The sequence below is a fragment of the Microtus ochrogaster genome, chromosome 7 (assembly GCF_000317375.1).
Source record: "Microtus ochrogaster isolate Prairie Vole_2 chromosome 7, MicOch1.0, whole genome shotgun sequence".
NCBI lineage: Eukaryota > Metazoa > Chordata > Mammalia > Rodentia > Cricetidae > Microtus > Microtus ochrogaster.
The window spans coordinates 83,825,831-83,837,275 of record NC_022014.1 but is presented as its reverse complement, the minus strand read 5'-3'; the positions used below and the strand labels follow the sequence as shown (position 1 = coordinate 83,837,275).

The following is an 11,445-nucleotide window of genomic DNA, read 5'->3' as shown; positions in this document are numbered from 1 at the left end:
TGTGAGTTCGAGGCCAGCCTGGTCTACAGAGCAAGTTCCAGGACAGGCTCCAAAGCTACAAAGAAATCCTGTCTCAAAAAAAAACAAATAATAATAATAGTACATAGATAGATAGATAGATGGATGGATGGATAGATGGATAGATAGATAGATGGACAGATGGATGGATAGGTAAAACATAGCTTTAACAGACATACACACTCACTCTACAGTCATCTCCTTGGCAACTGTTAGATGTAGCCAACAGCCCAAGGCACTGAGGAGCTATAAGACTGCAGGTTGGTGTGAACCATGTCAAGATATTGTCAGCATCCAAAGTGTGTAGGATCATATCACAGAGCGTACATCCATCAATCACAGGAAGGAGCCCTCCCCTCCCCCCAAAAACCACACAGGATGCTGGAGAAGGCCAAAGTAGGGGAAGAGAGGGCTAAAGAGGCAAAGTGCAGAAGGTACAAAGGCAGTGGACGACCCCAGGAGACTCCCTCCCTAACGCTAGGTGAGGTCTTTGTCATTATCTGTGTCCAACCCAGAGCAAACCTGAATGAAAACCATGGGCCTGGATGGTGGAGATACGCACTGTCAGCCTGTCTCCATGTTAACACTAACAACAGTATAACAGCAGCCCTGCGGTGTCTTAGGGGGCACAGTAAGAGCAGGGGTACTCTGGAGAGAGTGTGGACATTGTCTACACCTGTGTTCCAGACTGGGTCCAGGGTCTGGGTCTGAGGACCAGGAAGCTGCCTTGCTATGATATCCCAGGCAGGAAACTCATATCAAGTCAAGTTTGGTGGCACTTGAATGGATGAAACAGGAGCATCATAAATTCAAGGTCACCCTGCCTACATGCTCAAGAGCCATCTCAAAAAGGAAAAACAAAGGCACTAAGGAGAAGCCTTACTGGTTATGGCACTCACTCAGCAAGCATGATGGGATCTCAGGTCCCCAGGACCCACATAAAATGCCAGGTGTGATACACGCTTTTAATCCCAGCACTCAGGGGGCAGAGGCAGGCGGATCTCTGAGTTCAAGACCAGCCTGATCTACAGAATGAGTTTTAGGACAGCCAAGACTTTACAGAGAAACCCTGTCTTTGACCGGGGGAAGGGGGAGTGTCACCAGGGGGGTATGACAGCCCAACTATAATTCCAGTCTCCAATGGCAGAGACGGGGATCTCCAGAGTAATCTAGGTAGACTGAGAAACCCTGACTCAATGAATCAGGTGGCAAATCGATCAACGTTGACTCCAGACATCCACTCAGGCTTTCATAAGCCTGAGTACACAGTGCCTACCTAGTCATAGCACACCCATACCATGCACACTTGTGCCTATGTACTTACAAAACATGCATTCATACATGTGCACACATGAAAACATAGCTGGGTGTGGTGGCACATACCATAAATCCCAGGCTTCAGGAGGCAGAGATAGGGATAGCTCTCTGAGTGAAGTGACCAACTTGATCAACATGGCAAGTTCATACCAGCCAGGGCTGCATAATGAGACCTTGTCTTTAAAAAACAATAACTCTAGCTGGGTGGTGATAGCACACACCTTTAATCCCAATACAGATCTCTGTGCATTCAAGGGCAGCCTGGTCTGCAGACCGAGTTCCAGGACAGCCAAGGCTACATAGAGAAACCCTGTCATTAAAAAACAAAACAAAACAAAACCCCCCAAAAATAGTAATAGTAACTTGAAAATTTTTAGGAAAATAAATAAATAATCCTGTCTGTAAAACAGCTGTCTTCCTTTAGGAAGCCAAACACAAGGCTCTAGGCCGTGGCCACCTCATAGCCTGGCCCAGAGATAACTTCAGGCAATGTATTAGCCAGAGAAAGACCCTCTCCAGCCCTTACACAAGAAACCACAGGTCTTGAGAATGAAGTCGTGCTTGGCTGGACTCTGGAAGACTGGGCCCTTCTTAGGACAAGCTTGTGAGGGAGCTGAGCTGACAGTCTGGGAATGCATCTAAGGAAACCTTCAGTGGAGTTTTACTCATGTAGGGCGCTCTGGGGTTGCCCAGAGGACCTAAGGACAAGCAAATGCCACACCTGGACCAGGAAGTGAGTGCAGATGGGAACACTCACGGCATTCCACTTTCCAACAAGTCAGTGGGAGCTTCTGTCTAAGCTACAGAGTTTTAAATATGAGCCAAACAGAAAACTACACCAGCTTTGAGAGCAGGAACACAATGTCCTTCTGTTGGACCATCAGCCAATGCGGGAAAGACAGAGGGACTGGACACTGACCTGGCATGGACCTTCACACCCACACATGGTGCAAAGGTAGTCTCTGGTATGAGCGCCACCACAGGCTGGGAAAGGTGCTCACAAGGCCACATCCTAGCCCTTCAACTGTCCATTAAGAGTGATTCAGAAGTATTCTTCCAGTCTTTGAGTGGTAGCAGGAATAATTCACTACCAGCATGGTCTGATAAAGAGAATCATGGACAAATGGGGTGAAGGTGACAGCAACAGCTGCAGCTCAAAGATGGAAACAGAACTAAGATAAAGAGCTCCGCCGGGCATGGTGGTGCACCTTCCATTCCCTCTGTTCAAGTCCAGCCTGGACTACACAGAAAGACCCTGTCTCAAAAAAACAAAAACAGGAAAAAACGATAAAGAACTGTTTTGCAAAACTAATTAAATGGCCGTGTGCTGCAATGGGAACCCAGCACAGCAGTGAGCTCGTCCTCAAGAAAGCCCACCAGATAGGAAGCAGCAGTGCACGAGTCGTTCTAGACCAGGGACCACCGGGCGGGCTGTTTGCCGAGGGCTCAGGAAAGCGAACCCCGCTCTCTCCTCCCCACGGAAGTGTAAACTTTCCATGAGGTTATGGATATCCCAATCCATACACTTTCTCTGCCTTTCTTACACAATCCACTCTTACCTAACATAGTCACCATCTATGCCTCAAACCTGCTGCCCAGCAACAGGAAGATGCCAGGAAAGATGCCAAGCCTGGGACAACCAATACTCAGTGCCACTTTCGCCTTATCCAAGCCTCTCAACCAGGCAGAAGGTGGGTTGCTGCTGTTCTCAGTCACCCTTTCGAACCTTCTAGGTGGCACAAGCATGCTGATGCTGATATGGGCAGTTCACTGCTCCAAACGCATAAATGGGAAGCCCAGACAGAATAGCCCTGTTCCCAGGAGATGCCTGCAAACCTATGGCCACCATAGCCAGAATGGCCAGCATTCAGTTTTGGTCGGGAGAAAGCCCTGGGGCTCAGTCTACTTCTTACCAGTTCAGGCTCCTGCTGGGGCTCCTCACCAGGCTTTGACTTCTTGGGCTTGGAAGGGCCCCCAGGGCCAGAGAAAGACTTGGGTGACTTGGCAGATGATGTCAGAGATCGAAGGGACCCAGAAGGGCCCCCCAGCCGCTGACCCCCACCAGAGAAGGGAACAAACGGGGCGGATGCAGACTCCTTTGTGCTTTGCTTTGCCCGAGCATCTGCTGGCTTTGGGCCACTCTCAAGGCTGCTCCCTGAGGTGCCTACATCACCCTGATGGTTCAGGTCTCCCCTGCTGAACTCCCCAGAGTTCAAAGGAAGCAAGGGGCTGCTAGATGCCTGGTCAGCTGACATGGAGGAGGTTGGACTTCCTGGGGGCTTGCTCCTGACTGCAACGGGCTCCTGTTTGCCCGTGGTGTCACACTGCTTTATGACAAACCTGGGAGAAGCAAAAAAGTGAGTCTAACACCATAGAGTGGTCCTTCCCTCCTTCAGGGTCCCTTCTGAAATCCACGTCTCTCTCCAGAGGAGAAAAGAGAAAAGGGCTGGGAGGAGTGGTCCCTGTAGGCAGCTGTGGACACCGAGCACCAAGAGGGCAGCACCACCCACACTCCTAACCCCAGTTCCCATATCTCCCCATCTAGGACCTCCACCTCCGCCTCTGAAGAGCTGGGATTACAGGCACGGGCCACACCTAGCTCCCTTTCCCATGCCTAGAGACTCCGATGCCCCTACCTGATAGTGGCACTGCCGCCCGTGAGGCCCAGGGACTGCAGCGTCGTGCTCTGCAGGGCAGCTCTACCGGTCACCTGCAGAAAACAAAGGACACACAGGCCCCCGGCTGGATCCTTCCCTACTGAGCCCTGGTTGGTCAAATCCCCCAGGGAAATCACCAAGGTCTGTGTGCAGCTGGTCTGAAGCTGGTGAGGACCCGCTGACCGTCTGTCTCCTCGGCTGTGCACTGAGCCCACTGTGTCTAGAGAGAGCAGACTAACTGAGGATGTCCAGCAACCCAGAATCCCATGCTCAGGGACAGGAGACTGAAGACTCACAGATGACTCCTTGGCCAGCATCTTGGGGATGAGGGCAGACTGCAGGCCCCATCCTCCCAACGACTCCCTGAGCTCCAGCTTCTACAGCCGCCACTGGCCAGCATTTCCACTGGGCCCCCAGTACCTTTGTGAATTCTTAACCTGTCGTAGCCCCAGGCCACCAAACTCCAGTGGGCATCGTGACCCTTGACAACAATGGGCAAGAGGCAGCAGGCAACCTGACCCTGGGGGCTCCAGACAGGTCCTTCTCAGTACCACACAGGTGTCTACCAGGCCACAAAGAGAGTCCACCCTGTCTGGTAGACCGAAGGCAAGGTGGTGGCACCCACTCTTCAAAACTCTTTGAGCTGTAGGAGCCCCAAATCAGAAAGCAGGGCCTGACCGGGATGATAGAGCCCTGTCAGCACACCATCTGACTGTGGCAATGGCTCCACCATCGCCAGCCTCAGCTACTTCAGAAACACTGCCCAGTCTGTCTAGGTCCTCCCCTCTCCCAAGTCACTTCTGACAACTTGGTTCAGGGCAAAAGGCTCAGGCAAGACTGGCCACACCCACTGAACCAATGCTGGCCCTCTGAGGAGCTGTCCACAAGGGCAGACAGCCATGCATAGCATGAGAACCCAGAGTATGTGGCCAGGCAGGATGATCAGGCTTGGATCCCTGGGGCCCCGTGGTCCATCTCTTCACAGGAAGAGTGTGGTCAGAGCAGCCTCCCGCACCCTTCACAGTTCCCCATGCCCCACATGGCCTTGGGGTGAGGGATCTCAAATGGGGATAACAGAGAAAGTCCTGTCCCACCCCAGGGCCTTCCTGAGGACCCACAGAAACTACATGCCTTTGCCTAAGCCAGGACAAGGCACTGGGCCAGAAAGAAACAAAAAGCCCCTGTGAGGTCAGGGGACCCAGGCTAGGAGGGTCCTCGCGGTGGCGGGTGGGGCTGGCGGGCCAGCCCAGCCTCACTGCCAGCTTTGCCTGCGCCACGCTGCACTCGGTTTTGAGAAAGATCAAAACATGGAGCAAAGCAAATATTTACTAAAATGAAACCACTTTTGTGACTCTCCGGCTTTGAGAAAAGCTGAAAAAACAAACAGGGCACTGAGGGAGGTTTCAGAAGCAGCCCAGGCAGCCGCGGTCGGCTTCCAGTGGAGCCGGCTGTTCCGCTTTTTTCCCCAGAACACATCATGCTTTCAGGAGCTGTTGCTCCCGCCACTGCTTTGAAGACTCAAGTCAGTGAGGTTTCCAGGTTGAAAAGTGGGCTGGGCTGCGGGAGTGCAGGAGAGCAATCGATGGCCAACACCTACCTCATCCCTCATGTACACACAGATGGGGGTCCTCTCCCCCAGCTGCTGCAGACGCTCCCTGTAGAAAGAATAAAGAAAACATCACGACTTCAGGGCCCCTAACCCAGCATCTTGGAAATTGTAGGGATCCAGGCTCAGGGCCTGAGACCTCTGGAAGCCAGCCCCAGCCTTTCTAACTCTCTCTTATATCCTCCCATAACCTCCGGAAGGAAGCCGCCAAGGGCTGCACGGAGTCCCAAGAGCAGCCTCAGTCATCAGCACATGGCCAAAGATTCCTCCTAACCCCTCCAGCCAAAAGGCCACCACACGACATGAGCCTGAAGGAGAAAACCTCCAAGCAGTCCGGAGGGTCCTGAGTCTGGAGCTGACACCAAGAGCAGCTCAGGACACAGATCCACTCAGCAGACTGTAAGCAGCCTAGATTCCCAAGGCTATACACACTGCCATGAACTAGTCCATGAGCCCAGACCCCAGAGGAACAGTAGGACTGAGGGAGGGGAGCAGGCTCCCAGAAGGGCTAGAGAGCTCTCGACCCACAGGCAATTTGAAATAATGGCCGACAGCTTGGGACTTGACCCAGTATCCCAAGGACTGGACTGCACTGGATTCCACCGTGTCCTCGCTGGAAAGCACAAGGGTCCCATTTGTGCCTGGACACAGAGAGTGGGAGCACTGCCCCTTTATGAAGCACAACCAGATGTCTACAGGGTTAGCTCCCAAGGTGACAGTTACCCGAAACAGACAGTCACACACAGCACTCAGCTCCACTGACAAGCTGAGGCCAAGGCAGAGAGCAGAAAGGGGCTGGAGAGCCCAGACAGATGACAGACACGCAGTCCCCCACTCTCCATCTCTACCATCTCTATCAACATCACCACCTCTCAAACAATGCCCTGAGGGCCAAGCACTTGGCCCCTTTCTCTTTTCTCCACATATCGCCACTCTAAACATGGAGCCCCAAGAAGCACCCAGAGAGCACTGGCTGGACCCAAGCACAGTACACACACACACACACGCACACGCACACGCACGCACGCACGCGCACACACACACACACACACACACACACACAAAATAACTAGTCAGGTCCTGAGCATCTCCTCTGCCAGTGCCCATGACAAAGGAACAGGATTAGTTTCTTAGGGAGAGGTCCCATCTCAGACCTTAGTAAAAACAAGCTTTCCAAAGGGACAGGAAGAAGCTGGGCCCGTGGGTAAGGGCCACACCGCAGCCAGGTCTCATGGCCATCATGGCCCAGACAATGAGCAGAGTCACGAGGAACCGAGCTGGTGGCCAGAAGTCAGGAAGCAAGGAGTAGGTCAGTGTTGGCTTGGACAGGGCAGGGCAGGGAGAGGTAGAAGCCAGCATGTGAGGAGCCTAGATATAAGACACATGTACAGGACGGATTCCTCGTTTGGAAACCGTGATCAACACCAAGTGCTCAAAGGACCTTTGGGGCACACGTGTGCCAAACACAGCTCCATTGGGTCAGGGCCACAGGTATGAACCTGGCATTGGTGAAAAAAACAAAACAAAAGAAAAAAACCTAAAAAACAAAACAAAAACAAAATCCAAGCTTTAGCTCAGGACTGAGTTTCAGACCCATAACCCACAGCAAGGACAGCAGACAAGCAGATGAGAATTTGAGCCCAAGCCCACTAGACCTCTGCAGCCTGTGTGTCACTTTGGTACTCAGGTACTCAGCTCTGGGGTTGCCCTGCTATGTCCCCACTCCTGGAGAGTTGCCCTTCCTAACAAGGCCCAGCACTGTTGCTTCACCTGTCTCCAGAGGCCTTGCCAGCATAGCAAGACAACAACAGAGTCTGAGGAGCCCACAAAGCCCACCCTGCAAGCCAGGCTTCTGACTCAGAGGATGTGTACGACATGTGGGTATCCCCTCCATACAAGGCCAAGCAGAACTGTAGGGCCTTTCACACGAGTCACTGTGTCCCTGTACTGGGAATACCCTTCCTGGCCCAAGACGACAAGCTACAGAACAAAGATACAGACTGGGAAGGAAGACAAGAACACTAAGAGACTTTGCCTCCCAGATACCAGACACACAACACACTCCTGCAAGAAGGCCATTCTGCCTGGCCACCTGACCCTGAATACCCAAACTAGCAGCAAGGGGATAGTCAATGCAGTATCCCTCTGGGAGCCCTTACCTGGGTATTATAGGATAACAAACCACAGATGGGGACAGAGCCCAACATCAAGTTATCAGACAGTGGCCAGCTTGGATGTGCAGCTTCTCCAGAGCAAGCAGTGGGCGGATCAGATTCCCTCGTGCAGTCTGAGAGGAGCAGTGTGTAAACATGCCATGTGGCCACAGGCCCAGGAAGGGGCAGCCAAAATAGCTTCCAGGCCTGCCACCCCTGCCTAGCAAGCAGAGCTGCCAGTCCTGGTGGTGGGACTGGAAGACATCCCCTCATACACTAGTGGGGACACCATCACGCCCCACAGACTTCACAGGTCTACTCTTTCCCCCAGGCTAGACTGAACCACAGGACATCAAGCTCCAGAGGAGAAAGTACCACGGGGGAGAGGGTGGCTAAGGGCGTCTATGGAGCCTGCTCACCCACATGAGAGATGCCCCTAGGCACAAGGGAAAGTGTTAATGGTATCAAGCAAGGTCTCCAAGACCAGCAAGCCTCCCCTGGCAGGACAGAGATGCCACTGCTGATGGCTTCAGAAGCATGCCTCACCCACCACAAAGCTCATTGTCCCCTCAGGGGTGGAAAGTCTGGGTATTTGGGGCTCAGCTCCTAGTGAGAGCACTCTATGTTGGGGACAAGCACCGTCTACAATGTGTGTATACGTCATCTGTTCAGACCTCACTAACACAGAACGGTGTTAACATCAGCGCTGCCAAGGAAAGCCTGGCACTACCATGTCCCCAAATACAAGAACGACACACAGGTAGTATGACTTCTGGTTTAGGTGCCCTCTGAGGGTGAAGTCAAGTCGTTAGAGCACGAGGTACCAGTGCCCAGTGCCCAGTGCCCCGTGACAGTGGAGCCCCTTGGGCTCATATTCTGTCTAGAGGAACAAGGAGGCCCAGACAACTGAGCCTACACAAGTCTAAGGAAGGAAGCTTTATGTCCTACCCAGATAGTTTAGCCAGGAGCTGAGCTGCTACCCACTGGTACCAAATCTACCCTGAATATGGCCACAGGGCTTGACCTCAGAGCCCCAGAAGTGCTGTGCTCACCCACAGTCTTCTCCACGTGTCATACCCTGTGGACCCCCCAAATCACCCAGCTCTCCTGAGAATTGTAGCTAATCACTCAAGAGCTGGGGGTGGACAGAGAAAGGGCTTGGGCTACGTAGGACAGGTGCGGAGAAGAGGCCCAGTGAGGGCGAGTCCCCTCTGCACTGAGTTCAGGACGCTTACAAAACAAACAAACAAACAAACAAACAAACAAATCACCACGTGTTCCCAAGCAGACTTCGGAGAGCAGCCTGGGGGCGCAGACAGGCAGAGTCTGAACCTGCCCGAGTAAGCACACCCTCCAGTTCACGTCCTCCCAGCCCCTCACACCCTCTCGTCTGTCTTACTCAACACTTCTTGGTGCCCACTTGCCTGATGTGGCCTGCTGGACTGGCCCTACTGACTACACACCCATGCGGGCTCAGTGGATAGCCGCAGGACCTCCGGACTTGTGGTAAATTCTGACTCACAGCAGGAGGCCTGGGTCACGCTACAAAGAAAGCCCCACACATTCTTAATCTCCACTCCTATAGCCTTTGGACACTCGTGTTTCCATTTGTGTCTTGCCCAACCACTGGACGGTGCTCCAGCATACGACCCTAAAGCAAGTATGGGCACATCTGGGTGGCCAGTGATCACCAGACATCAGAGTCAGCGACCAGAGAAGTAGACAGCAGGCCTGGCTAGTGCTTGAGGCAGCAACTAGGGCTGGCTGGAGCTCTAAGTAAGATTCTCAAATTTCAACAATTTCATTCCAGGTCTGTAAATACGGCTCAGCAGTTAAGAGCGCTGTTGCTCTAGCAGAGGCCCTGGATTGAGTTCCCAGCACCCACATGGTGGCTCACAAGTATCTGTTAACTCCAGTTCCAGGGGAGTTATGGATGATACCACTATAACATCTAGTTATGTGTATGTATACCAAGCATACATATATACATACATATATACACATATATGCAGACAAAAACATGAAAAACAGAAATAAGCAAATCTTCAAGCCAGGCATGGCAGTGTATGCCTTTAATCCCAGCACTCAGGAGGCAGAGGCAGGAGAAGGCAGGCAGATGCCTCAGTTCAAGGCTAGCCTGGTCTAGAGTGAGTTCCAGGATGGCCAGGGTTACAAAGAGAAATCCCGTCTCAAAAAAAAAAAAAAACAAAAACCAACAAATAAATAAATAAATCCTCAAAAGCCTCTAATCATAAATAACCTAATTTTCAACTGGTTACATGTTCAAAGGATAACATTCTTTGTTGTTGTTGTTGTTGTTGTTTTTCAACACAGGGTTTCACTATGCTGTGTAGACCTGGCTGTCCTGGATCTCACTGTGAATTCACAGAGCTCCACCTCTGCCTCTGCCTCCCAAGTGCATACACCACCACCACCCACCTTTAAAGGGTAACATTTTAGATGTACTTAAACTTATCAATTAAGTTAATTACATTTCTTTTTACTTTTTCATTAATATAGTTTCTATAGCTCTGGGTTATGTCCATGACCAGCACTTGTGGCCTACAAGGCATCCCCAGTGGTCTGAGTGGGGGTGGCTCAGACCAGAAAGAACCACTTTCCAAAGCTCTGCTACTTCCAGTCCAGAAAGCCACCCAGTGCCCCCCAAACAAATATACACAAAGCATGCTTTATATTCGATATGACAACCTCAGTGCCCAATCTCTGGCACTCCCATGGGCATTCAAGGAAGCATCAAGGAGGTGGAGACCTAGAGCCTTGGACTCCCCACTTGGAACTTGCTTTGCATCATATGCACTGATGAACCTGTCCCTGCTACACAGTCCCTGCCCTCACTGTGACACTGAAATGCACCTACCATGGGGCATGAGCGGGCAGCAGCTCAGGTCTCAAAGTTCAGAACTGGAATTCATGGGTGTCTTACCTCTTGGTCCAGTAATTCTATCTCTGAGTTTATCCTGAGGGAGGAAGCAGGACGGCAGGGAGCTGAGTGGCCCACTCTAGCTCTGCCTGTGCAGGCCACACAATGAGGAGCAGGGCCTGTCAGTACAGGTACACACATCAGGCAGACGAATGGAGGCCACAGCCACTCAACAGAGACAGCATGCAGGAAGGGACACTGAGGATCTTCAGCAAAGTATTTGTGGCAATCGCAAACAAACAAGAAAGACGGGAACAGAAGACAGCATGCAAACATTCAGTAGTCTGAGGCAAGAAGACTCTGCATCCAAGGCCAGCCTAGGCTACAGAGTAAGTTCAAGGGCAGCCTGGGCAAACAAGTGAAACCCTGTCTCAAAAAGTAAAAGGAGTGGGCAGTGAGATGGCTTAGACAGGAAAATGCTTGCCACATAAAATGAACATCTAAGTCCAGATGCCACATGAAGAAGCTGGGCCTAGGGGTAAAACCTGTAATACCAATGCCAGGAGGCAGACACAGGAAGGTCCCTGAGGCTTACTGGCCAGTCAATCCACCTGAATTGGCAAGTGTACATACACACGCTGAGTAAAAAGTGAAGAGTGGGCTAAGGATATAATTAGTGGTAGAACACAGGCCTAGCATGCACAAAGCCCTAGGTTCAATCCATAATATCATGAGAAAGCTGGGCATAAATCACTCCCTATCCAATACTCCATGTTTAAAAAGTATCTCTAGGAGCTGGGCGTTGGTGGCGCA

The 11,445-nt window shown here is 51.8% G+C and overlaps 1 protein-coding gene across 1 annotated transcript in view; it reads right to left on the bottom strand.

The window, feature by feature from the left end:
- Aspscr1 (ASPSCR1, UBX domain containing tether for SLC2A4) overlaps positions 1-11,445 on the bottom strand; it is a 41,702-nt gene that overhangs the window by 21,350 nt on the left and 8,907 nt on the right. Inside the window, exons 5-7 of the mRNA XM_005350889.2 lie at positions 5,590-5,647; positions 3,972-4,045; positions 3,249-3,675 (exon numbers count right to left, since the gene is read on the bottom strand). Of these exons, the coding sequence (XP_005350946.1) occupies positions 3,249-3,675; positions 3,972-4,045; positions 5,590-5,647 (559 nt within the window). The remainder of the gene's footprint in view (positions 1-3,248; positions 3,676-3,971; positions 4,046-5,589; positions 5,648-11,445) is intronic.